Source organism: Alternaria incomplexa, assembly GCF_024043165.1.
Source record: "Alternaria incomplexa strain BMP 0042 chromosome Unknown scaffold_5, whole genome shotgun sequence".
In the NCBI taxonomy this organism is placed as follows: domain Eukaryota; kingdom Fungi; phylum Ascomycota; class Dothideomycetes; order Pleosporales; family Pleosporaceae; genus Alternaria; species Alternaria incomplexa.
The window spans coordinates 1,126,305-1,152,981 of record NW_026249854.1 but is presented as its reverse complement, the minus strand read 5'-3'; the positions used below and the strand labels follow the sequence as shown (position 1 = coordinate 1,152,981).

The following is a 26,677-nucleotide window of genomic DNA, read 5'->3' as shown; positions in this document are numbered from 1 at the left end:
ACGCCTTAGTCGAGCCCTACCCAGATTATGAACCATCTCGAGACATGCCTGAAAGTCTGAGCCTGTCAGCCCTGCGCACACATGCAATTTGTCGTTGCGTACTGAAGATTAGTAACTCTTACGGCCGTTGAGGTTCCTTTGTTCGGCCCTTGGATTATGTAGCGGTCCTAATCGGGAAACGACCACCCGAGCCTCGGTATCTTCTCCGCAGAACGCCTGTGGAGGATCTGTGCGGACACGAACTACAAACGCGGCCGAGCTGTCTCTACTTTTGACTTCCCATACCATCCATCTCCATTCAAAGGAACCTTGCTTCCTCGTCTGATCTCCCGGATCACTACCGTGAAAGTCAAACAAAGCGTTCAGAAGTCTGCCATCAATCCACCATATCCATCAACATGCCTTCATATACATCTATCCACCTCGCCGAACGGCCAGTCGACGCTGTTGTCGCCGGCAAGACGTTCACACCAAAGCAGCAAGAAGTTCCATCGGCATCATCACTCAAAGATGGCGAGGTACTTTTCCAGACACTCTACCTATCACTTGACCCGGCGATGCGCGGCTGGCTAAACCCAACGCGTTCTTACATTCCTCCGGTCGAGATTGGTGCCGTCATGCGTGGTAGCGGCATTGGCCTTATCGTCGCGAGTAAGAGCAAGAAATTCCTCGTCGGTACCTACGCGACTGGTATGTGCGGATGGTCCGAGTACTCGGTGCTGAATGAGAAGCATGTCGAGTCGTTGGATCTGCCGGAGGGGGCTGTACCAACCGATGCGCTGGGCGTATTGGGAATGACCGGCCTTACCGCCTACTTTGGACTCCTAGAAATCGGCCAGGTCAAAGCTGGAGACTTTGTAGTCGTCAGCGGTGCAGCTGGCGCTACTGGAAGTGTGGTCGGTCAAATCGCGAAGCTGAAAGGCGCCAAGGTTCTGGGTCTCGCTGGTGAGGACAGCAAAGTATCATGGTTGAAGGAGGAACTCGGCTTTGACGAGGCGCTGAACTACAAGGACCCGGAGTTTGCAAAGAAGTTCAGGGCTGCAACCAAGGGCCTGATCGATGTGTACTTTGACAATGTAGGCGGAGAGATCCTTGACCTTGCCCTCTCCCGAGCGAAGCCTTTCGCGCGCTTCGTCATGTGCGGGGCGATCTCCGAGTACAACAAGAAGAAGCCTCAAGGGCCAAAGGTATGTCAAACATCTCAAGTCGCTGTAATGCGCCCAGCTAACCGAGCTCAGAACTACATGATGATTATCTCAATGCGCATTCGCATGCAAGGTTTTGTCGTCTTTGACTTCGCGGACAAGTACGCCGAGGCCAGGAAGCAGCTCGCGCAGTGGCTCTCCGAAGGCAACCTCAAGAGGAAAGAGACAATCATCCAAGGAGGCATCAACAAGGCCGAAGACGCGCTAGTCGGCCTGTTCGAGGGAAAGAACACTGGTAAGCCTGTCCAATTACCATTGAAAGAGTCAACGTCACTAACAAATGCAGGCAAAATCATGGTACAGGTCGCAGATCCTGAGGCAGTCAAGGCGAGGTTGTAGAGGTTAATTGATCATCAATCGAGTTTCTGCTAATCGAATGTATTAACTCTACGTGTAATCTTGGTGAGTCTGTCGTGCGACGAGGTGCTCCTTCCACCGCGGAGGCGCACGGTCACACCTGGCGTGGCCGCCTGCCTGAGGCGCGCGATCTGGACAGTCGAGCTACACTCAACACCCAGCGCCCTCAATAAGCTCACCGTGCATCCTGACAGCTACATGACCTCGCAACTGACACCAGCTTCAATCGCCGCGACAATGTCGACTCCTCGATACTCCGCGGCAACGAGCCGGCTGGAGTCACTACCCGCTGAACTCCTCGAAAGGATCCTGCTCGAAGCGGTACGCGGACTGCAACCCGCACTGACGGAAACAACGGTATCTCTTAACAGACGATGTATGCAAGAAACGCTCAGCGGTCAATGCCGCGCTTCCAGACTCCTCACGTTTAGATACGTGAGCCGCACCATTTACAACCACGCGTGGCGGGCTCTTGCAAAAGTACTCGACGAGACCACCTTCGACCTATGCTCGAAGCAGAGCATGGAAAACCTCGTGGCCTTGGCGAATTGCAAGGATCTGAACCCGTGGACTCGAAAACTGACCGTCACTTCTCGCTACACCGAGCACCTCCTGCCAGAGGTTGGTAACGTGGAAACTGGTGGAGTTTATAAGCACGAAGACGTATTCGAAGCTGGTCTTTTGAATAGGACTCAGGCTATCATCAAGAGCGAGCTCGATTGGTACCCGGAGCTATGGTTGTCTTCCGATGACTATCACAGCAGTACTGCACGTACACTCCAGGATGCTGTTAGGAGCAGTCAGCTTTGGCAACTCGTTCTATCGTGTCTGGAAGCTCTACCGAATATCGTCAACATCCATTACTGCGCCAGGAGAGTCGCGGGCAGATTCACCGAAGTCTTTCGAGAAATGGCAATGATCAAGGACGTCGACATATTTTGGTACATATATGAGCACTCAGGCATTCAGATAGGTCAAGACCTCCTCCTCAGCGCCCTAGCGCAATCTATCGTTCTTCCCAAGAGACTCGAACTCGTTGCGGAGATGAACGGATTACATTGCTTCACAATACAAGCTACGATACAAGTCATCAAAAAGGTCTCGAGCGAAGTCGAGGTCCTGATTCTCCGAGATGAGTTTGGCGAGGGTGGGTTTCCACAAAATCCACCCCAAGCATTGTCGACCGTGGCTATCACCAGAGACACCTTTCCAGCACTACGTACGCTCGTTCTGGATGGCTCCTTCCACCAAAGTACCCTCGGCGGCAGACCGCTTCCATCAGCCATGGACGTACCCACTGTGGCGAATCTCGTCTTCAGAGACACCAAAGTCGACCACCCGAGGCTACTCAATTTCATCGCACTGTTTAGAGAAACACTTCGCCAAATAACGTTTGTGGATATGTACAACGACAACTACAAGTCGATATTTGAGCTTTGTCGAAATCTCAATCTCGAGCGCTTGGAGATTACTGATGGTTATGGCGACGGCCCGCATGAGGTTGTGCTCATCACAGACGTTCCGAAAGTACTGTTCTATGGTGCCGCAAAGACTGTTATTGTCGATCCACCAGGGCATATGGATGCGCTTGCGAGACGCTGGGCAGAGAGCGAAGTTACCGATAAAACATAATGAATAGGTCTAGAGCCTACATCACCGCCAGCTCGCATGTTTTGTATGCTTTCATGTTGATGTAGGCTGCAGGCCTGTTCAATTTCGTAGATACTACTGTTGAACGAATCAAATGTCAATGCAGACACTGCGCACACCTACCGCCGGGCGCCGTGAATAGCCTAATCTCGATCGAGCTTAGTAACATGTCTTCTTTGACTGCCACTCTCCCCAGGATGCGGAAGTCGCGCCCCGCACTTCAGATGCTAAGTCTCTAACACGACGCTCCACCTTTCTCTTCGCGGATCCAGCATGATAGAACCTCCGCCTTTCGTTCACGACCCGTTGCCAGCAGGCTACATCCGTCTGCTCACTGCCGCTTCCAACAAGACCGCGGACGGCCATACCTGGAGGCTACAAACGGTTGGTCTCGACCAGTCCGACTTGGAATTCGATGCGCTATCTTATGTGTGGGGCTCTGATTCTGAACGTCTCAACATTACCCTGAACGACTGCACTGCGCAAGTGCATCGCAATTTACATACTGCACTACCGTATCTTGCGCGCCGCGGAGATACCAGGCCGGTACGGCCGATCTGGATCGACGCTATTTGTATCAATCAGGCGGATCATGAAGAGAAGATGGTGCAGATCCGGGAAATGAATCGCGTTTACAAGCAAGCGAAGAAAGTATGGGTATGGCTTGGTACTACGAAGTATCAAGAACGCATTCCTGACGCTCTCCGCTTTCTTGAGGAACTAGCAGAACACAAACGCAGCCGCCACTTTGAGAGTATCGACGATGAAGAGGAGAGACTCAATCTTGAAACCGTCGAAATGCCAGTGAAACTCGCTCTCCATCACATTGTTTCGAACGACTGGTTTGGAAGACTATGGGTCATACAAGAAGCGGCGTTGGCCCATGATCTGACCTTCCTTTGTGGGGATAACGAATGCAGCTGGGAAACCTTGAATGACGCGCTTAAAGATGGAACTTTGTGGACGTGCCTCAAATATGAGTTCAGACGATGCCACGAGTTTGCGGAACTTTGCGATGAGTCAGTGCAAATTGAACAGAGACAAAAGTATGGGAAAGGTACAATATTCTCCATCCAAATCATCGTGAAGGACTGGAGGAGTGCCAAAGACGTTGAGGCGGTCAATGCACAAGCCCTGATGCTTGCAATAACGATGATTATATCGTGTTCACATATATGCCTCAAACCGGAAGATCGTGTCCTAGGTTTGCTGGGCTTAGTGGATGCTGAGGTTCTACGACGAACCTGTCTCGATCCAGAGGTAGCATACGTTTTAGTCGAAGACCTGTTCACGCGAGCGACTATATTCGTATTTGCTTTCGCTGCGCCGCCCGACAGGGCCTATCTGTGGGAATGGTTGCGCAGCGCGTTCAAAGTGGACAAACGCACAGGTCTACCGTCCTGGGTACCGGATTTTCATAGTCCAGCGCTCCGAACCTTGGGGCCGGTTGAGTTTGAGTGCGAAAGACCGTCTCGGTACGCAGCTGCCAATAAGGTCTCATGTTCGCGGGGTGGCTTGGGTTCAGACGAGTTGATACTGACGGGTACGGTAGTCGATGAGGTCATGACAGCATTCGCAATGATACCCTCACCTAGTCCAGGACAATATCTATATCGACCTGAGGAAAGAGGGTTACTCATAGCTGTCGCAGACTGGGAAAAGATGATTGCCGATGATGCTTTGGGTCACACCTCGAGAGATTGCGAAGCGTGGCGGCAGCCGGAACTTGAAAACCATCGAAATCTACAAGGATACTGGCAGACGCTGGTGAACAACCAGAAGAACTACATGGACGAGGTGATAAGTCATGATTGGTATCTTGACTTTCAAGCGATGGCCCAGCGGCTGAAGGGAATCATGGGCGATACAGCAACCCAGAAGTACGCTTCTCTTGTTGGCACTGGGCTCCTATCACTATACTTACGGGGCATAGATTGTATACGGGCCCGAAAGATCCACAGACATACGCCTCGGTGGCAGATTCCGAAGACGTTATTAGTGCGGAGGACCGCTGTACGAACGCATACAAGTTCTTGGACGCCATGCACGAGTTTCGTAACAAGCAGCTCTTCAAGACTAAGAAAGGGCTGTTCAGTATAACGATGTCGGGCGTGCAGCCGGGTGATGTTCTAGTCGCGCTTAATGGGGCGCCGATGTTACACGTGATTAAGAAAGTCACTGCTGCTACGGACCATGAGCCGGAGATTTGGAAGTTTGTGGGTGATGCGTATGTGCATCCTCTGGAAAGTGAGAGCCATGAGATGGGTACTTTCAAAGAGAGCGAGTTCGTATTTATTTGAATGATAACGATCTTGCGAAAGGACCTGAAGGTTTCGAAGATGATAGCGCACAGCAGGGTATCGGCTCGAGCTCCAGAATTACGAGCAGCCTCCAGAAGGTTGCTTGATATTCAGCGTCTTCCTCCAGATGTCTAGCAAACTTCACTATGTGAAGCAGATGGTGAGGTGGCTGTCAGGTGTACCTGCAGTGACGCCCCCGCGCTAACCCCACCCACGAAGGCACGTGCACTGAACTTTCAGAACGCCGCTACGATTTCCCTCCCCACTCACATCCCAATCCTCCGCCCTCTTCCTGTGAAGGCATGTTATGCTTCGAACCCTATCACGATCGATAACACGAGCTATGGCATCCAACGAGCCCGCCCGCGTTCCCATCCCCAAGAATGGCGTCGACTACCGTGGCAAAGTGGTGCTTGCGCCCATGGTGCGCTCCGGCGAATTGCCCTCACGCCTCCTCGCGCTGAAGTACGGCGCCGACTTGGTCTGGGGACCCGAAACCATCGATCGCGCCATGATTGGCACCACGAAGCGACTGAACCCCCACACGAATACACTGGAGTTCTCGCGCCTGCCGACTTCGAAGATCAAAAACCCCACCCTTGATCCCGAGAATCGCGAAAGCGTCCTATACCGGATACATCCGGAGCTGGAGAAGGGAAAGCTCATATATCAGATTGGCACGGCGAATCCGGAGTTGGCAGTCCAGGCAGCCAAGATGGTCGCAGCGGATGTTGCAGGTATCGATGTCAATTCTGGCTGCCCCAAGCCATTCTCGACTTCCGGTGGTATGGGCGCAGCGCTGCTCAAGACACCAGACCTGCTTTGCAACATCCTGACGAGTCTCGTGGAAGAAGTGGGAAAACCATTCGAGATCGGCATCAGCGTCAAGATCAGAATTCTGGACACGCCAGAAGAGACAGCGGCATTGGTGAAGAGACTGGTGCGCACCGGCATCACGGGTCTCACGGTGCACTGTAGAACCACACCCATGCGGCCCAGGGAGCGCGCGATCCGAGACCAACTCAAAATGATCGGAGAGATATGCCACGAAGCAGGCGTCGCATGCCTGATGAACGGCGACGTCACATCGCGCACCGAAGCCCTCAAACTCGCGGAAGAGTTCAACGTCGACGGCGCAATGATTGCAACCGCAGCCGAAAAGAACCCCAGCGTGTTCCGACCCGACGCAGAAGGCGGGCCACACGAGTGGAAATCGCAGTGGAAGACCGTTGTCACCGAATACATGCGTTTCGCGCTACAAGTAGAGAACCGCTGGGGGAACACAAAGTATCTGCTCAGTCAGATGATACCAGGGAAGGAGAAAGCGTATCAGGCGATGAACAAGTCAAAGTGCTACACGGATTGCATCAAGGCGCTGGGCCTGGAGGACGTTGACGACTTGCTACAGCAGGCCAACGTTGTTGACGAGCATCTGGGCATACCGCAGAACGAATCGCGCGCTTCTAAGCGCGCTCGGGTCAAGGAAGCGGCAAATCCAGAAAGCGATGCTGTCGAGCGGAAGGAGAAGCGCAAGGAACGGGATGATGACGAGCCTGAGGCCAAGCGCGTCAAGGTGCCTGAAGTGGAGCCGGAAGCAACTGTGGCCATCCCACCGCAGGAGATGGCGGCTCCTGCTGCCTTGAGCGTATGAAACATGTAGAGATTTATGGGCTGGGCGTGTATCTATTTGGGCATTGCAGGCGTATTGAGCATTTACGAAAGTGTGGGGTTCCCCTCGGTGGTTGCAGCCATGATATGGGACAATGAAATTATATCAATATATACCTAGTTTTACTATGATACACCATACTTGTTTGAATGACCGATGAAGTCCTCAAGCATGTTACGTCGGTCGCTGATTTACTGAACGATGGCGAAGGCCTTACAAGATTTGGCACGTGACGGCTAGCACCACGCTAGACGGCCCCACTGCTGCGGAGGTACTGTGCCACATACTTCGCTACCGTCTTTGATGTGAACTTTCACTTTTCGCACTCATACTTAATATCCTTAGGAGACATAAAGAGCATTCCAGAACCGACAATGGCCGCATCTACAGACGCGGTTATGGCAGATATCGGCGAGGTCAGAGCACAACTCGGCAGTCTACCGAACGAGCTACTAAACCTCATTACAGACTTGGTGGTCGCTGGTGGCACGCCAATGGCGGTGATGCGACTGGTGAACAAGCGATTCAAAGCATGTGCCCAATCACACCTCGTCGAGTCTCTTCAGGCAAAGGTATGTACATCACCAGCTTCGACGCAAGCGAAGATATCGTCTGGTACGATCGGTTCAGCTGACATTGATATTTCACTATAGGCTTGGGATGTTCGTAGTCCCCATGATCTTCGTTCGTTGAGTGAAATCAGCAAGGTGAATGCCTTAGCCCAGGCGATCAAGTCTCTTCGCATGACTTGCTGTTATGAGGAATATCACGAAAATCCTGTCGCTCTCAGAGACGAAGCAAATCATCGACATAATAATGCAGTCAAAGAAGTCACGGAACGTACGGTATCGGCTCAGGACAGATTCCGGATGCAACGCAGAACCGCCCTGTTAGAAAGGTTCGCGCACGCTTCCACGCTTTCAGAAGAGATGGAAAACGACAGGGTAGCTGGGAGTAGGAACTACGCACAAAACCTCTTTCCCGAGTCCTCTTCAGAGATGAAAGTGGGTTGGCTGAGAACAATAGTTCTACCTGATCTGGAGTCGCGCTGGGAAAAATTGAAAGAGGAAAACAAGTCCATCTTCGGCAAGGTATGGACCTCTTCCATCGTATCCCCCAGATTGTATGGGGCGCATTACGACGCCGTCGCCGAATACGTCTTAGCAAAAGAGGGGTTGATAACCACCATCGCGAAGAGTTTGGCTCCATTCAAGCAATTACATACTTTCGCCTTCGTCGAACCCGAGATCGATGCCTGGAGCCGTTACGAAACGCTGTTCAAGGAAGTTGGTGAAGAGCACGGTCGCTTGCAGGGATGTAGGAGCCCATACGCCAGGGGCTCAAAGCGAGACGCAAGCTCGGAGGCCGTCGCATACAGCGGAATGATGATCGGCCTTGATGTTGCACTTCGAGCTCTACAGCGAGCCGAAATCCACCCAACAAGCTTCGCAATGCCGGTACCTTCTATTGGATTCCAATCCTTCAAGACCTCCGTTTCGAAATACGTCTTGAGCGAGGTTCTCACACAAACAAACAAGCTATGTCTCAACCACCTATCGTTGAGATTCCTACGTGTTGGGAGTAGTATCGACGACAGACCCACCTTGACAAATGTCTGGTCTCGAGAGACTCCCCCACCGGTTCACACCGAAATGCTCTTAACAAATGACAGCTTCCCTAGCCTACGCGACCTGACTTTAAATTTTAACCAGGTCAGATCTGTGAACGAACCGGGTCCAAGCATCCACGGCTGCAAGGCAGCAGAACTTGAATCCCTAACCATTCGATACGACTCCCGATTTGAAGCCTCGGCAAATGGTATTCTATGGCACGAAGACTGTTTGAACCAATTCCACCAAAGTCTCAAACACCTGAATATTATCAACGCTTTTTGCGGCAACTGGAATAACTTCTTCCGCGACATCGCAAAGGCTCAGCTGGAAACACTGGATATTGTGATTGAGGATGATGTTCTCGGGATGGTCAGGACTAAAGTGCCGTCGTATGACGACGTTGAGAATGGGTTGGTGTGTGTTCAGGAGCGGTTTAAGAAGGCCGCGGAGAAGGTGGAGGTTAGGCCGGATTGGGTTTTCGATCTTGTGAAACGGGTGTGGAAGAATCAGGATGATATTGTTGATCGGTTGTTGGAGGATAGCGATGAGGAGGGGGCGTTTGATTGGGAAGAGGACGATGACGAGGAGGAGGAAGTTGAAGAATGAGAACGCGGCATTCATGGATGAGGTTTGGATGCTTCATATATGGTATAGATTGGAAAGCAGTCGTTATACGCACTCAAATGGCGATAGCGCAAACAGATGTGGCTGCATATCACACATACATCACAAAGGCCTCCTCGCGATCGCATCTCAAAGCTCGATCTTACTCACGATTGCTAATAGCGCCAGCCACGCTACTCAGTCGTCAGCAACAGTCAAGATCAATGGGATCGTTTACGTACTTGTTCCCACAGTTAGTATAAACGCAGCAACAGTGAAGGCTGTCTGCGCATCGCCGCCTTTCGCCACCCATGTAACGCCGACAACAGTCGCCGCCACCCAAGGTATCGACCCCACGATACCGATGCGGAACCCACTCCAGCCCTCAACGAATTCGAGCGCGTGCCGCCGGTCCTTCTGCCTAAGTTGGAACACCCAGTTTATCCACTCATCGTTCGTCTGTATCGTGGCGGGATTGTTGTACGCGTAGAAGATCTCTTGGAGTGTGAACTCATCGAGCGGTACGACTATTGGCCTGCTCGTTGAAGTATACTAATGCGTTTCGACTGTGTTAGTGATAGCACCGTTGTATGATGAAGACACGCCGAAAGACTTACCGAGAGAAGCCTGATCCGTCTAAGCGTCTTTAAAGACAGGTACCGCCGCCAGAAGCTACACATGCGCTCATTATACTTCTTCCATAGAAGTTCGAAGAATTCTTTGTCCGTACTGACGATTCCATCGTTGGCTTCTATTGCGGCGCTATAGTCTTCCACCTTAGCAAACTTTGCACGACTGATGACGCGAATCTGTCGGAGGACACAACCCTGGCTACCGGGTCGATAGCATATCAGGTTCAACGAACAGGTAGGTTTAGCCGCATTGCTGGCGAGCATAGAAGCTGTGGTCGGTGGATGAAAACTCGCTTGTGGATGTGGGCCTATCGCTTCGCTCGCTGGTTGTTCACCTGTTGCATCGCCAGTGAGCTTCTTTTGCCATCCTGTTACATCCCTAGACATCATTTTGAGGGCACGTTGGATAGGGGGCAATGTCGTCTTGTTGCGTGGTCGGCTTTCATAGTGAGACTCCATCTGTTGCGGGAACGAGCCATTGGGTTCTGTCCATTGCACAACCTCATGGATTGTAGGCGGTATGATAGCTGTTGGATAACTACACGGCCGGCCGAAGACGCCTTGAAGTAAGGGGACCTGGCCTTCTTTTGCTGGAAGTGGTGGAGTCATGGTGATTCTGAACAAAAGCTTAAAACGACCGGTGCTCTGAGTATTCCAGTACAAGCACGGGCAAACAAATGTATTTGAAATGATCACTCGCGCACATTCAAGACCGAACTGGCACTGCCTCAATCTGATGTTCTTTCGGCACTGAACTGATGATATCGCATTCTTGTCGACATATCACCTACGTCGATGACATGGCCAACGACTATGGGATGCAAGGCTCCAAGACTGCTTTTGCAAGGCGGATTAGACGCACTGCCACGTATCGTACATACTGACTGGTCCTCAAAACGCCCCGATAGTGCCTTGTTGGCTGAGAAGGCGCTCCGCCACCACATGCCGGACGCTTCCCCCAGCCTAGTCGGATAGGCTCTTATCCACTAGGCCCTTTCAGAAAATAGCATACCTATCGAGCGCCACAAAATCGCGGGGTGCGTACGCACATCGAGTGAAGCCTGATGTATTGTTTATGGCTATGTCTTCGCGATTGTTGGCGCCACACAGACAGTCGGGGTGGGCTAGGCAGGGTTGATTGTATTCAAGTCGTACGGCTGCGAAATCACCGTTAGTCCCATCTAGATTACAATACCAAATCTATTCTTTTCCCTAAAGCTATCCATGTTCTTGATGATAAGCCTCTTCGGCAAAAAAGGCGAAATCGATCGAGAATCCCACATACATAGTCAAGAACACCAAGCCCCAGTGCTTGCGTGCGAAATGAGAAGTCTCCCCATCATGCATCACTCAAATCTGACTGGGGAGCGGGTAGGTACCTACTTGCTAGCAAAGAAGACCCATAGTGGTGTTATGATTGCGCGTCGTGGACTCAGTGTGTTGGTTGGAATCTGGCGCCGGCTCGGGTATAGCGTAGGCCCAAAGTCGGTACACCAGGGCATGTGCAGCGATCTCGTTGAACAAGAACGAATGTGATCTGCTGGATTCAGCCGGCGGCCGTAGTGTACACAGATGTTTCATCTGGGTTCATGTCTCCAGTCTCGGCGTATGCCTTCCCGAGCTCAGAATCGTGAATAGTGTTTCCAACGTATTCTACTTCCACTCGGTAACGCTCGCCGTTTGAATTAACGTCAATATCGTCGAAATAGATGGTTATGCGTAGACGACGAAGTGCAACGTTGACACAGCCCTGACTTGTTACGAGAGGAACTGTCATTTGATCTATGCGGTTGTTCTGTTCTAGTGTCAATCGCGGTGTTGGCCCATCGCCTTGCATCTCCACGCTTTGCAGTCTGAGCTCTTTCCTGGAGTCGTCCAGTACAATTATTGGCGAGAGTCTGGAGGAGGTACTGAACAACCGCATTGTCAAAGCAAAGCGGTCTGAGGTAGCTATAGTATTTGCAATGATTGTTCCAGGCCTCCACGGGTGATCGTGACTGTCGTCGGTAGTGCAAGTCCATGATGACATCTGGAAGGTGGAACTGCGCAGCTCAAAAAAGACATACTTCCGAGCTGCATCCGCAGAAGGCTTGAGATTGTCGATTACGATAAAAGTCTTGGGGTCGAAGTGAGAACTACTGAGGGAACTCATATCCACAAGTATAGGAGCCGCGTGGCAGCGAGCATAGCTTGATGTTGCGGGTGACGTAAGAATGATCCCGAAGAGGTGGGATTCACATCCTACTAGAGTCAGAGGCAGAAGTGCGACCAGTTCGTTCGTTTCGCCAGGAGTAGTCTCGGGAATGGAGCCAAATCTTTTGATACTGAAGCCCGATTTGATCTCGATCCGAGGCACACTGAGCTTGACGCCGCCTTTGACCAACCGCAGAGAAGGATCGCTGAATGCATTCCCCTGTGCGTCAAGGGCACTTCGAATTTGAGAATACGCGACGCAACCAGGAAGATATGTCGGCTCTTGCGTGCAGTCTTTACAGAGACTTTTCCTGCAAAATTGCCTGGCCGAGTTCGCGAGCAATGACACGTCAGCGGATTCGCTGATCTTGGCGAAGAGTAACAGCGTATAGTCAGCTTCACTATGAAACACTGCTTGCTGCAACCTGCGGAACGCCCTACGTTCCCCCTCTCCATAGAGCAATGGCATGTTTGCATCGAAAAAGCCCAGCAGACAATAAGCCACATCTTCGGACCTAGTGACGACTCTATGCGCAGCCCATGACATCTTCTCTGCAGCGGAGTACTTGTCTTTCCAATCGAACCAGTGATCCTGAAGAGCGGCAAGGTCGATCCCAGTGATATGTGCAATTTCAGCGGCTCGCGAAGCCTTCGAGCCGATCAGCGTCCAGTCGGCTGCGTAAAACTCGACACTGTATGGTGCCAGTAATTCTTGCAAGGTCCAGCCGCGAGTAAACCATGAGCTCTGTCTGAATGCATCAGATTGAGCCTCGTCATCTGGAACGTCGCTCAAGTAAGCGTAACAAATCTGAGCCTCCTGATACCACCGAAACATTGAGTTAATCGCCTCTTGAAGCTCCGTAGAGCTGGATTTGTCGATGCAACAGCTGTCTATCCAGACCCAATCGAATCCATCTTTGATCGCGAGTGCGCAAGTGCCCTGCACTTTCGAAAATCCACGTTTGGTCCGGGCTGGACTGTTAATGTTGCTGATTGCTCCGTTCATCACGTCCTCGAATAGAGCTCTTCTGCTTCCCACCGATGTGAGAGAATGACATACTCGGGCATCTCGCCGATGAATGTCGTGAGCGTTAGGGTCCGCGGGTTGAGTAGCCTCATATTCGCGCGCTTGCCGTACTGGGCTCGGTGTGTGATCAAGCTTATCCACCGTGATTGTTGGTGTTATGCGACCAAGTTAAGCATTCTGGGTGTTGACGGCCAGAATGATTGTGGAATGGGAAAGATCTGGAGTCATGGTGGTGGCCTCGGATGTGCCAAAGCCGCCATCATGTTGCAGGTAAGCCACAGCCACCCGTGGACCTGGGCCTGCATGCGAGGCAAAATGCAATTGAAGCCCGCGCCTCCACTGATCGCTATGCACAACATCGACGCATACTAATCCATACCCATAGTGATCTCTGAGTGCGATGGTTGAGTGGCGACGAAATCGCGACCGGATGTGTAGACTTCCGCCGTGTGAACCCGCATGAACGCCCGCGCGTGCGGGGGGAAACGCGACAATATGAACGCGCTAATCTCTCACGTGACCTGTTGCAGCTTCTTCGGTTGCACCCTAGTCCCAGGTGCTGCCTTGACTGAGTAACTAACTGCGACAAGCCACAGCGTCGCTCCAAAAGCACAGGCATGTCTATAGCAACGTGCATCAAGAGCAGACTTCGATGACTGCTGGAGATGCACAGCCGCGAGGGACGCGCGAGCTAGGCTGCCTCCAGATGTCAGGTTTTCCCCGCCTCCCAATACTCACCGGCCGCGTTCCACAGCCTCAATGTGCCTGCGATACAGACACAAAACCTGAGCATGCGTCCACAAGCGGAACTTTGTGAATGCACGGATGACGTGGCGCAATTCTGGCCCCCAACTGATGCAGACAAAGCTCCGCCTGGATGCAGAGCCGCGGCCCCTTCGGAAAATCGAAGGCTCGCTTCCTTCATCCCGTCTTATTCACGACGACGCGTTCCGAACCCCTAGCATCAACGCGTTTCTCGCCAGCTGCTCAAGAGCCAATATATTTCTAGGGCTTTGATGTCGGGCACGCTACGCACATCTGCATCAATGGCCAACAACGGCGTCAACGCAGTCGAGATGGCGACTATCGCCGGGGCTCCAAAAGCTACCAAAACATCCGTTGCTGCAACTTCGAGGACGGTCACCCCAAGCCCAAACATGCTGAAGAACGAAGAGCCACCGATTGGATCGTGGCTCTGTGCTAATGGTAGATGATGTTTTGTCCAAGTGCCATTTGCAGGTGTCGTTAATCTCGAGCAGGCAAATATCGCGACTATATCGAGGCCTTGAGCGGGTCCAATCCTGGCCTGAAGAAGGCCGATCCAAACAACAAGGATGAGCCACTGAAATATGGCAACGCGCTCGTCGCGCTTTTAGACGCTCCTCCTACTGGGGCATCTGGTTTCACAACGACTGAATTCAGAGGCGAGAAAGAGCTTGTTAAGCACTTTGAATCCGCGGGGCACAACCACAACCGTCGGCGCATTTATATCATGGAGGGTCTAGCACCTGATTTTGTCGCAGCCGTCGGCGGTCACTTTTTCATGGATCCTTCATTCTTCCAGCGGCAAGAGAGGACATGTGTCTGGAGCAACGACTTTACACCAGTGAGCGATGCATTACCCCAACCCAGCTTGCTAGACCCGCAGCAGGCTTTTCAGCTCCAGTATTGCGAGTTACGGCAATTCAACAAAGCGCTTGAAAATCGCTATTTCTTCTGCAAGCGGACGAGACGGCATGTGGGCATGACAGCATCCCGCCAAAAAGAGAATAGCACGATCGGGATACTAAGGCGTAAAGTCGGGTGGTGGTCCCGCAAGACCGAGAATGGCGGTTGGGATGGTACGTGATATTCGCACACTTGATCCTAGAATCACTCTTGAAGATATCTCGCTGCTTCAGAAGCTCGACACCGGCTCGGAAGACAGGATCAGCAAGGAGCAGTCCGAGTGATCTTAGCTGACTCACGCAGTGGTTATATTGTGTGATCCCCAGCTGGTTGACCTACACCCTCCGCCCAAAGAAGTCAATCCCGATGACAACACGCTACGTGAAATCGACAAAGGCGACGTACTTGAGAACGCACCCTTTCAGGAAGGCTATGTTGACTTCATTCCACCCGTCCCTCATCATCAGATACATACCAAGACTAAACATCCGCATAAGTCAATGCTGCACGACCTCCTCCACTACTATCAGCAACATTTTGATCTGTTTTCCGAGGACGAGTGGGCCACGCCCAGTACATCAGCAATCTTCCTAAAGAAGGTAGTCGCCGCGCACTACCTTCAGCTTGTTGACTACATCAAGGCCATGCTACCTTCGCTGGAGCTTCGGCTTACTACTGCTTGGGTTGAGGAACAGGGTCAATGGAAAAGCTTGCAGACTATCTCGCGACGGTGCGGCAACTATCGCGACGATCTCGAAGATGCATTACTCAGTCTCGACTATTCGCTAGATGGGCAGATCAACAAGTCCGTCAGGTTGCATTCGCACACGTGGAAAGACTGCGAGAAGGACTTCCAATACGTCTACTTCCGTCTCAAGATCCTTAAGGAACGGGCCGATAATTTGATACAAGCCATGACTGGACTGGCATCGATCGCGGGTAATCGCCAGAACTTGGAGGAGGCCAAGCGCGTGAAACGACTCAACCTTCTCGCCCTTCTGTTCATTCCCTTGGCATACACAAGTAGCTTGTTCAGTATGCAAGACAACTACGCACCGGTAAGATCACCATGAACATATTGTTAGTGAAAAATTACTAACTTCTCATGCGTGGTCTCAGAACCGAAGTGAATTCTGGGTCTATTGGGTCAGCGCTATCGGGGTTGTCGCATTCACCGCCGTCATCACGTGGATCCTGGACAATGCTCTGAACGACGAAGCGCAGTGGACATGGAGACCAATCACCTTCCTCAAATTCTGGGGCGTCGACGAGCAACAACCCCAACCCGGGAAAGTGAAGAGAAAAATGACTAATCTCTACCGGCTATGATAGACATGTTTGCTATGATCAAATGCACAGGGCCTTCTGCACTGTCTGCGGCTCCAAGACTTTCACATCAGCAGATTGATTGCAACGTCTCGCTAAAACCGAGCTACTTCCATGGGAAGGTTTCCATTGTCAAAGCACTTGGTGGGTGCTAGGCGCATGTTCGCGCACTTTCCCTTCCGTTCCCAGAGGAGATTAATACCTTTGTCCTAGCATTCCTAGAACTTCATCCTTCATTCTTATCTTAATTGTAGGCTTTATCGATATCACACCAACGACGTCATCATGAATGAAGTCTCGCGACCATCTGCTCGCCTCTGCTGCATGTGCCACCGTAAAGCTACATGCATGTGCACGACATGCAAATGCAGCTGTTACTGCTCGACAGAGTGTCTGCAAGACGACAAATCCGTTCATGAACTACTCTGCAGGGCGTATCGAAATTACAAGACACAGATTCCTCCTGAACCTGCACTGTTCAAGGCCATCTTCTTCAACGCCAGAAAGGCCGCGCCCGAGTGGGTGTGGGTGAGGATGACATCGCAGCCCGGCGACGAAGGCTTTGCTCTTCAATACTATCTAATGCCAGATGATCAGAGCAAGGGACTCGTCGGCTGCGGCAACTCATCCTACAATTGCGTTTTGAAACGCTCGCATGATACTATCCACATGCTTGGCTGCCTTGAAGCCTGCCCAGCATTACCGGATCAACTATGCTTGACTGGCGTCCCAAACAAGAGCATGGCTAACATCGCACCCGAGCTGCTGCAATGTTGCAAAGGCAACATACTCTTCATCGGCCATCACGCACATCTCGACATGACCAGTTTCCGGCATATCATCGACATGATGTATATGGAGTACGACAAATCACTCCGCCAACTTGGAGACAATAGAAAAGGCTACATCCCTGGTGTCCGTATCAACTGCATCGGCGATCGACTAAGTAGTGATCGCCCATCACTTGAGGCTTGCAAAGTCACCGACGGCTTCTACGAAAAGGACGAGAATCTTCTCATGTGGATTGCGTCCAAGCTCGGTATCGATCTTTTTGCTCGCACTATACCCCCAGCGCTACCCTGGAGAAATCGGAGCGGCGGTTACAAAGGCTTGCATCATGCCTGGAACTTCGGCTTCGTACAACTCAACCCTGCTGAGTGGTCAGCTAGCCTGGGTAGTGTTTACGTCGCGAGGAAGGACAAGAGGCCATTGCTTGTCGCTCACATTGCGGCTCTGATGGCATATCTATACTCCATCGGCAGTGAACAAGTTCAAGAGATTCTAGACAGCAAGGAGTCGTGGAACCTGGCCTCCAAATTCGACGAGGCTTTCGAGATGCACAATGACCTGTTACTCCACAGAGCTTCCAAAGAGAATTTTGAGCGGTTTTGGACGAAGTGGATGGAAAAAGAAGGGCGAAAGAAGTATGGGGATGTCTCTTCACCATATGCGGTCTAGTGCGCGAATGCTTTCATCGCGTCACGAGGCTTCCAGATCGCGTCTAGAAGCACCACCCGTGTGTTTGAGAAGTAGGATGTTTGTCGTTGCAGGATGCAAAAGGATCCGGCGTCCAGGTCCGTCGGCCTGGTGCGAATGGTGTTCCGGTAAATGTGGCTGCACTAGAACTTCGCCCATAGTGTTCTGCCGCTCTACTTAATTAGCCAATATGTATAGGGCGCACTAGCGCGTATGTGCCATGATACATATAAAATATACTGATGTGCATCGTGAGCATTGGTAGTGTCTTGGGAATCTCAGTCCAAAATGCAGTTCCTCTGCATACTCCCCTTCCTGGGCCTCGCCCTTGCGACACCATTACACCCACCTCCACCACCACATGCACCTGTACCCCAACCTCCACCACCATCTCCGCCTTCTCGCCCACACCCTCACGCTCCCAAGTCCCACATCAAATGCCCCATAATCTTCGACGGCCGCATCACCAAAAACCTAACCCTCCACTCCTTCGACACACCCGCCGGCTCCACCCCCTACAACCCCGACTACGTAAAAGGCGAAAACCGCACCTGGTCATCCATCCTCCTCTTCCCCAAGACCACACCTCCATCGCGCTTCGACAACCCCCTCCAACACAAACCAATCGAAGTAACAATCGACGACGGCTCCCTCTTCCGCGCAGGCGAAAACCTGCAAACGGGGTTCCGCCGCGCAGGCCTCTTGTTCAAAGACGATCTCAACGACGCCGGAGCTGATGCATCGGATAATGGGGTTGTGACGTTCCACTGGAGTATCCGGCAGGATGAACACAGGCCGCTGAATCTGAGCCATGAGTATATGAATGTGTGGCATGAGAAGGGTGATTACAGCGGTAACCAATTCATGTTTGTGGGCGGTGTTGTATTGGTGGGTGATGGCGGGACTGGTGTGGATACGAAGAAAGAGAGGGAGATGTGGAAGGTGCAGAATGCGAAGAACGAGTTTGTGTTCCAGACGAGGATAGTGAGAGGGGAGTGGCAGAATTTTGGGGTGCAGTTGGATTATGTTAGGGAGTAAGTGGCTTTCTTTCTTTCTGTGCAGTGAGCTTTGGGTGAGGATTTGGAGGCTAACGAGATGATTAGTACGATCAAGGTTTATTACTCTGCGGGTAATAAGCCGTTGAAGGCGGTGACGAAGGCTACGCCTAATAGCAATGCTGGTGGTGGGCAGTTGCAGATTGGTATTGCGAAGAAGCCGACTGAGACTGAGACTGTGGTGTATGATGGGTATCAGGAGCACGTTCCACTCCGCGGCGAAGGACAAATCTACGGCGGTATCTTTGTGGAAGATAGCTCGAGTGGGTGTGTCAGTCTTTGAGCTCAGCAAGAAGGTAGCGGGTAGTTGGTTACATGGAAGGAGGTGCAATTCGTTCACTTCGTTCTGGCTCCGTCATACATACTATTGAACATCTGAGTGTACATACTGTGAGAATACCGATCTTCTCAATTTGAATGAGACGTCTGTTAATATAAGCCATGTCTGCATAGAACGTCCCTACACCCCTGCCCCCTAGACTTCATAAGGCGAGGGAACATGCCCATACTTCGCAGTTCCGACAGTCTGCATGAAGTAAGCGAAGTATGCCTCAAAATCCTCTTTTGACGCGTCATTAAGCAACTGCACCGAACTCGCTTGATAGTTGATGTCGAGGGACGGAGTCAGGTCTACATCTGGGCCATAGGGTCCACCAAGCAAGTGATACAGTTGTGCGCTACCCCATCCTACGCGTTGACAATAATCACGAAGTGCTTCCACATGAGCGCGATGCAGCGGCTTGAGATCTTTTCGGACGATCATGATCGAGCCTGTCCGGACCGTCCACTGTGCCGGACTAAGTATCTGCGCGTCGCTATTGTGTGAGTATTTGAGATACCCATTGCCGTCAACGTGACGCCTCCTCCACGGCAATGCCACCTTCATCTGTTGTACTTCGAGTGGGATATCGATCTTCTCACCGACAGGGATCTTGAAGGGACGATTACTGGCGAAGAATGTGTCGTCCACGTTGGTCTTTTCATATTGTGGACGTTTACTGACGTCGGTGTCACCGTGACAATTTACACGAACGCCTTCGATGGGACCTGACATGTTCTTCTCGGCGTTGATGTTGGCATCGTACCAGTTGGTACGCAAATCATCGATAATGTGCCGGAGAGACATCATATCAAGGTGAAATCGTCGACCGCAGAACAGCAGAGGTCCGCGGTAGCCATCGAAAAGCTCCGGGTCAATGGTCCTCAGGCTAGTACTTGGACGGCCTGTGAGCCTCACCTGGCCGTTTGCATTTGGAGCGAGAAACCCCAGCATACCGATTCGTTCATGGGGTCGCTTGAGGATGCGATTTTCGACAATATCAAGTATTACCTGCGGGGATCCGTATCCAAGAGACGGTGGTGGAAATGGTACGGTCTCAAACCCTATGGTATAAGCATGGCCAGGCGTGGTACAGTGATCGATGCGTAACCAGAGAAAGATAGGTCCCTCCCCATCTTCAGAAAAGAAGATTGCGCGGAAGTGGTTCGGAGAAGGAGCTAGGCTTTGGTCAAAGTCCTGGTACGAGTTACAAAGAAGCTTGTGAGTTCGCCAGTCGTCTTTTTGGCAGACCTTTGAACAATACCGGGAGCAGTGACATTGGCTGCACTTCCAAGTTCCGGGATTGGGACACATCGAGCAGAGGGGTGAGCTTGACGAAGCTTGGATGGTGGATAGGCTCGCCATCGGCATGTGGTCTAGTGCAGTTTGTGAAGGAAGTGAAGGAGTCGTGGGTTTACTGGGATATTTGTAGACTGGGAATATGGTTTGCGAGATCACTGCAGAGCGCACGAGACACATCAGGAGACAAGCTCCGCTCAGCGTGGTGTTGTTCCTGGGCATCTGACAGCAGTATGGATGTTTGAAGAACAGAAGGGAATCACACGGCGAATGTGATAGTGGAAAACAATGTGAGTAGGAATAAAGGTATCGTCACTTGGTATATACAGAAGAAGAAGTTTAAAAGGAAATCGTTACCAGAGTCAAGCAGCTCAATGCACCATGCTCTTTCCAATCTCACTTTCCCAGTTGTTCGCCCTCTCAAAACCATTTGAGTGGCTCTGGTAGTCCATCATAGCCTGCATGACCTCGTCTCTTGACGTGACGACAAAGGGCCCGTATTGTACAATGGGCTGGTCGAGCGGCAGGCCAGCGACGAGAATGAACCGTGATGGCTTCTCAGCACCCTCCTCTACAGATGCTTCGATGCTGTCGCCGTTGCTCTCGAAAACAACGTTGTGGTATTGTTCGATGGGTCGCGATACGCCGTCGGACGAGAAGATGGTGGTGCCGTTGAGGAGGTATGCAAAGGCGTTCCAGCCCTTGGGTAGGGGCTGCTTGACTTTGCCGCCGGGCTGGACTGTGAAGTCGAGCAGCCAGACGGGTGTGTATGCCAGTTCCTTCAGACTCTCGGTGCCGTAGGCTTGTCCACTGATGACCTTGACGTGCACCTTGCCGTCGTCCGCGGTTGTCTCGGGGATCTCCTTCGCTCGTAGGTCTCGGTAGCGGGGTTCGCATGACTTCAGCTCCTTTGGCAGATCGACCCAGAGTTGCATTCCGACGTTGGGCGCGCCGTCCTCGTTTTGGCGCGGCATCTCGGCGTGGACGATGCCGCGACCGGCTGTCATGAATTGCAGGTCGCCCTGCTCGATAGTTCCCTTGTTTCCGGCGAAGTCTTCGTGGTCGACGGCGCCGGAGAGGAGGTATGTGATGGTTTCTTGGCCTGAATCAAGAGTCAGTTTCATGATCACGGGCATGTCATTTGCGCGCATCACGTACCTCGGTGTGGGTGGTCAGGGAAGCCTGCGCCTGGTGGAATGGCAAAGTGGTCAAGCATGAGGAAGGGAGAGAAGTTGCGGAGTTTGGGGGTGCCAACACTCCTCCTCACTTTCGCTCCCGCGCCTTCAGATTGCTCGACAGCAAGGAAGGACTTTGCGATCTTGCGGGGCGCATCCGTGGTGAACTTCTCGTCGGGGATGACGGGCAGTCCGCGGAACATGGTCGACATATCTTCGGTGGCGTTGTAGTAGGGCTTGGTGGTCTTTGCAAGGGATGTCACGTGTCTCAGTGACTGTGTAAGTCTCGAGAGCATGTACTCGTTGTTGTATACTGCAAGTGCAATTGCGATGATGGCGATGAGGAGGGAGGAAAGCGTCTTCATGGGTCGGGCGGGGGCGCTTTATGCAGAACGCAACTAGGGTGACGAGAATGTTCGAGGGAGGCTTCGGAGCGGTCTGGTGTGGGTGCCATCATGAGCTTGCTTGGTTGGTAAAGGTTTAACAATCCGGCGCGTGTTGACTTGAGGCTTGGCGGAGAATGCGCTGCTTATGTCGAGCATGACCAAGCAACACTAATGCGAAGGTGGGGCGGTTGACGGAAGGTGGAGCTTCCGTTGGCCAATCAGACAAGACGTCATGACGGAAGACATTCCGTCATCTCTCGCGTCTTAACACCCAGCATTCCTTTGAGTCTGCTCATCGCGTCGCATTGCTGTCGGTTTCTATCATGTTTTTACTCCCCGTACTCAAATCCGTTGAACTGTGTGCAGATACGTCCGCGATGTTCTCCCACACCCGACATCCGACACGGTCGCGTATCACGGTATTCCGGTGACATCTGGCAACGGCTAGTTCAAGAAGCTTCTGTCTTGTATCAGCTTTCCTTTTCTCTGGAGTTCGTGAATTGCGGTATCCTTTGCCATGATGTACTTCTTCTTCCTTCGCTCTCACATCGAGCGTCTGGGCTCTTCGGCCCGCTTCCCATGGAGCTTCTGGTACGTGCAAACGCTCGTACCCTGCAAACACCTGCAAGTATTTCCTTGGAATGTCGCAATGTCGCACGAAACTCACCTTCGTAGGTTGCAACGGGCGTTTTATTACTCATCTAGTTGCTCGCGCACATTCCAACACTATTCCCAGACGCGCAAACTCCTACAGTTTCCACGCCCAATCCCAGGTTCAAAGTGACGGACATACGGAGATACCTCGTCGTCAAGGCTCCGCACGAAGAGTGTAACGAGGATCTTGAAGAGGAGGAGGACTTCAGTGTATCTCAGACATCTACTGTGGCCTATGGTCAAGAGCCCTTCGAATTCTTCAGTAAAAGAGTCGCGGAACTTTGCGCCACTCTATTTCCCAGAGCAACCTGTCGAATCGAGCATATGCGCGGTGGAGGTTATAGTCGAATCACAGCTATCACTGTTACGCCTTTACCTCCTCGCACTTTTACTATCCCTTGGATACATTCATTCCTGACCAGTGACGAAGACTACGTCAAAGCTTACACGCCAAAGCACCACATACTCAGGAGCGCACGAAGGGAGCCTTCAAGCGATGACTTGGACATGAGGTATGATGTGGCTACTCTGACGTTCGCGCGCATCAATTTCGGCATTGTCGTACCTCCCATCATACATCTAGATGAGCACCCGCGTAATCCTCTGTCACGGTCATATACCATACAGAGCCGTCTTCCCGGCCAGAATCTCAACACGATATGGCCTGAGCTTACGATCAACCAAAGGATGAACACTGTGCACCTTGTTGTCCGTGTTATGGAGAAATTGCATACTATTCAGCAACCCAAGGCAGGTATCATCGCCAGTCTAACAAGACTACCACATTCTCCCAACAAGGTGACACCAGAAATTCAAGCCTTCGGCACCAGTCATAACCCGGTATCAGCTTTTTCAGGACCCGCGGACCGCCCCGCTGAGGCTATGACTACACGCCAGTTCTTGGTACACCAGAGGTATCAATGGGAGAAACTAGAGGAAGATCTTGACGACGGCGACATTGCTCCATGGTACTGCTTCGATATCATCATACAGACGCTATACGATAAGGGCTTTATCCCAGATGAAGAAAAGTTTTACTTCTGTCATCTCGACCTCTACCCGCGGAACATGCTCGTAGAGATTGAACACGACTCATCGCTCTCGCTTACCGGATTACTGGACTGGGATGCTCAGTTCGCGCACTTCTGCCCCAAATTCGTCGCTTATCGTGCTCCTTTCTGGCTATGGGTATCAGGCGGTCACGAGTACAATGAGATGATAGCTGCAGATGAGCCAAAAGATGTTGGTTACCGGCGATTGAAGAGCTCGTGGGAGGAAGCGGCGAGTGACGAGTGGAAGCGATACGCCTACGAACCGGAGTATATGATCGCGAGGAGAATGTTCGCTTTACTCCGAGACGGCATTCGTAACGATGGAGATAAAGAGGAAGCCAGGTCTATTGTAGATGAATGGCAGAAGCTGCATTACGATCAGAGGCTCGCCACAGCATTGGCGAGTGATGAGAGCGATGGCGCCGAGACAACTATGAACGTTGAGGACCTAGATGAAGGCATATACACGTTGGCTCAACAAGAACTTGAGCTCGACCATGTGCTGGACGAAGATGACATGGCTTTCGATCCGCATGACTAAGGACTGCAATACAGTAGGGTGGTGGTCGAAGAAGACTGCGATCTGGCAGTCTGCACTCAATAGCATATCTTGATCTTGGCAGAATACCTCTTGTTGTGCATGATGCATCCCGTAGATGATGTGTCGCATGGCCAATCACAAGCTCACGACAAGAGTGGGGTGAAGGGTTTCCCAATCCCACTTGCCCCATCTTCGACAACACAACGCTGTTATCGATAGCGCGACACTTGTGAGGGGTAACCAACATACTGGGGTATGAGAATGACGGAAGGCGGAAGTAACGATCAAATGGTGGTATAATTGAAGGCGACACGTCTCGATAGCTCTGCAGTTTACCAGAAACCACACCCAACGTGACCAAGTACCAAGGTATCATCACATCCCAACCATTGGGTCACTTCAATCACACGCTTTACCTTGATAACACATTGAACTTGACCGAGAGAGCTCATCATGCCAAACGCCGGTGAAGCGCCTCCCATCCTAGACTTCTCAAGTACGTTGACCCGCCAGACAGCCTTAGCAGTCGAAATCTTGCTTACGAGGCCTAGAATTCTACCAAAACGACCCAGCATCCAAGAAACAGCTCGTAGATGAAGTGCGAAACTGTTGCCTGCACAATGGCTTCTTCCAGATCACGGGTCACAACGTGCCAATCGAGCTGCAAAACAGGATGATGGACTGGAACAAGAAGTTTTTCGATCTACCACTGGAAGAAAAGAACAAGGTGAACAAAGGTAGGTCCAGCCATACCATCAAGCAACGTCGTCTAGAACATTAGCTCATCCACATCTCCATCCAGACACAACCAACACCTGGAACCGAGGCTACGAGCTCCTCAAATCGCAAATCCTCGAAGAAGGCACCTCCCCCGAACTAAAAGAAGGTTTCTACATCGGCGACGAGATCCCAAAAACCCACCCCTACTTCATCAACAAGAAGCTCAACTCCGGACCCAACATGTGGCCGTCCGCCGCCTCCCTCCCAAATGTCCAAGACTTCAAAGCCACATCTTTGGAATACTACGCCCGCGTCGTCTCACTCGCAAAAGACATCTTGAAAGTCCTCGCCTTGACACTCGATTTGGAAGAAACCTACTTCGACGCCTTCGCCACGGGCGCAGTAGCAACAATGCGCCTCCTCCACTACCCGCCCCAACCACCCTCCAGCCCCACACACCTCACCCGCGGCATAGGCGCCCACACAGATTTCGGCTGCATAACCATCCTCCTCCAGGACACCGTCTCCGGTCTCCAAGTCTACGACCACGCGACGAAAGAATGGCTCGACGTAACCCCCACACCCGGTGCTTTCGTCATCAACCTGGGTAACCTGATGATGCGGTGGAGTAACGACCGGTATATATCTAATCTGCATCGTGTTATCAATGTGAGTGGGCAGGAGAGGTATAGTATTCCTGTGTTTTTTAGCGGTAATCCGGAGTATGTGGTTGGGTGTTTGCCGAATTGTAGGGGGGAGGGGGAGGGGGAGAGGTGGGGGGAGATTACGGTTGAAGAGGCGATTTTGGGGGGGTATAGGGAGAGTTATGGGAGGGCGGAGGCTTGGAAGAAGGGTCAGGAGGAGACGAGGAAAGGGGATGATGCGGTTGTTAGGCAGGAGGTGGTTGTTGCGTAGGGCTGTCGCGACATCCAGCGAATGAATTTTAGATGGGCTGTCACCATAACCACCGCGTAATGTCTTGTGAAATTATGCTTGATACCTCGGTATCGCACTTGACGTGAAGTTTCATGTGTTGGTCCGATGTTCGCGCTGCATTCCGTGTTAAGAAGTAGCCGGCAGAATCTAACCGTCCGACGACAAGGGTTCGGTAAAAACTGGCCGCATTTTTGGCCCCCAAACGCTTACACGCTAGAACGCCAACATCTCTGATGGCTTCGCATTGGCTCGCAACAACACCAGGCGAAGTCTGGACACCAGTTGTGAGAGATCTGCCTCCAATTACCCTGTTATCGGTCTCTTAGCGGTACTGTTGGCTCTTCGACTTGCATGCTAGCGGCCTAATTATAGGCCGCGGATACAAGCGAGATGCTCTTGTACACATTCACCCTAGGAGTACTCTATACTTAGACTTCTGCTTTTCCAGATGCCTAAAGACTGGTGTCTGGCTTCGGCACGTCATATGCCAGGTAGCCCTGGATCTGCCTGTTCATGCTGTAATAAGTTGTGGGGGGTTTGTGACTGGTCTGATCGTATAGCCTTACACCTTTATCAAAGTATCGCATGCAGGAAATCGCTATGAGAGAGGCTCTAAGAGTGTGAAAGAACATTAGATTGCATACTATCATCATCGACATTGTCTTTTGGGTATACTTGGCCGCGGGTCAAGCACGCGAAGGATGGGACCGAGGAGCTGGTGACCGGTCGCTGTGGCTTCAATACCACGGTGAGAGTAGATGCCCTCTGAAGTGGTATCGCGTCGGGCGAATGCTGATAGCATGCTAGTCGTGCGAGAAGCC

At 51.8% G+C, this 26,677-nt stretch overlaps 10 protein-coding genes across 10 annotated transcripts; 8 read left to right on the top strand and 2 right to left on the bottom strand.

Annotated features, from left to right (window-relative positions):
* Nucleotides 1–398: 398 nt before the first annotated feature.
* J4E90_004311 (uncharacterized protein) lies at nt 399–1,544 on the top strand (the record flags this gene model as incomplete). The annotated part of the gene is made up of 3 exons (XM_051433876.1): nt 399–1,187; nt 1,239–1,440; nt 1,492–1,544. The coding sequence occupies 3 exons, from the start codon at nt 399–401 to the stop codon at nt 1,542–1,544; spliced, it is 1,044 nt and encodes a 347-aa protein (XP_051292394.1).
* Nucleotides 1,545–1,799: 255 nt separating this feature from the next.
* On the top strand, nt 1,800–3,194 carry J4E90_004310 (uncharacterized protein; the record flags this gene model as incomplete). Its single annotated transcript, XM_051433875.1, has 1 exon — nt 1,800–3,194. One exon carries the CDS (start codon nt 1,800–1,802, stop codon nt 3,192–3,194), a length of 1,395 nt encoding a protein of 464 aa, XP_051292393.1.
* A 2,661-nt stretch (nt 3,195–5,855) lies between these two features.
* Nucleotides 5,856–7,163, top strand: J4E90_004309 (uncharacterized protein; the record flags this gene model as incomplete). Its single annotated transcript, XM_051433874.1, has 1 exon — nt 5,856–7,163. The coding sequence occupies one exon, from the start codon at nt 5,856–5,858 to the stop codon at nt 7,161–7,163; it is 1,308 nt and encodes a 435-aa protein (XP_051292392.1).
* A 392-nt stretch (nt 7,164–7,555) lies between these two features.
* J4E90_004308 (uncharacterized protein) lies at nt 7,556–9,400 on the top strand (the record flags this gene model as incomplete). Its single annotated transcript, XM_051433873.1, has 2 exons — nt 7,556–7,753; nt 7,835–9,400. The coding sequence occupies 2 exons, from the start codon at nt 7,556–7,558 to the stop codon at nt 9,398–9,400; spliced, it is 1,764 nt and encodes a 587-aa protein (XP_051292391.1).
* A 4,895-nt stretch (nt 9,401–14,295) lies between these two features.
* Nucleotides 14,296–17,701, top strand: J4E90_004307 (uncharacterized protein; the record flags this gene model as incomplete). The annotated part of the gene is made up of 4 exons (XM_051433872.1): nt 14,296–14,455; nt 14,509–15,090; nt 15,221–15,975; nt 16,700–17,701. The coding sequence occupies 4 exons, from the start codon at nt 14,296–14,298 to the stop codon at nt 17,699–17,701; spliced, it is 2,499 nt and encodes an 832-aa protein (XP_051292390.1).
* Nucleotides 17,702–18,007: 306 nt separating this feature from the next.
* J4E90_004306 (uncharacterized protein) lies at nt 18,008–19,057 on the top strand (the record flags this gene model as incomplete). Its single annotated transcript, XM_051433871.1, has 2 exons — nt 18,008–18,753; nt 18,823–19,057. 2 exons carry the CDS (start codon nt 18,008–18,010, stop codon nt 19,055–19,057), a joined length of 981 nt encoding a protein of 326 aa, XP_051292389.1.
* Nucleotides 19,058–19,249: 192 nt separating this feature from the next.
* J4E90_004305 (uncharacterized protein) lies at nt 19,250–20,047 on the bottom strand (the record flags this gene model as incomplete). Its single annotated transcript, XM_051433870.1, has 1 exon — nt 19,250–20,047. The coding sequence occupies one exon, from the start codon at nt 20,045–20,047 to the stop codon at nt 19,250–19,252; it is 798 nt and encodes a 265-aa protein (XP_051292388.1).
* A 716-nt stretch (nt 20,048–20,763) lies between these two features.
* Nucleotides 20,764–21,932, bottom strand: J4E90_004304 (uncharacterized protein; the record flags this gene model as incomplete). Its single annotated transcript, XM_051433869.1, has 2 exons — nt 20,764–21,494; nt 21,551–21,932. 2 exons carry the CDS (start codon nt 21,930–21,932, stop codon nt 20,764–20,766), a joined length of 1,113 nt encoding a protein of 370 aa, XP_051292387.1.
* A 999-nt stretch (nt 21,933–22,931) lies between these two features.
* On the top strand, nt 22,932–24,200 carry J4E90_004303 (uncharacterized protein; the record flags this gene model as incomplete). Its single annotated transcript, XM_051433868.1, has 1 exon — nt 22,932–24,200. The coding sequence occupies one exon, from the start codon at nt 22,932–22,934 to the stop codon at nt 24,198–24,200; it is 1,269 nt and encodes a 422-aa protein (XP_051292386.1).
* A 453-nt stretch (nt 24,201–24,653) lies between these two features.
* Nucleotides 24,654–25,835, top strand: J4E90_004302 (uncharacterized protein; the record flags this gene model as incomplete). Its single annotated transcript, XM_051433867.1, has 3 exons — nt 24,654–24,696; nt 24,752–24,937; nt 25,027–25,835. 3 exons carry the CDS (start codon nt 24,654–24,656, stop codon nt 25,833–25,835), a joined length of 1,038 nt encoding a protein of 345 aa, XP_051292385.1.
* Between the last annotated feature and the right edge of the window lie 842 nt (nt 25,836–26,677).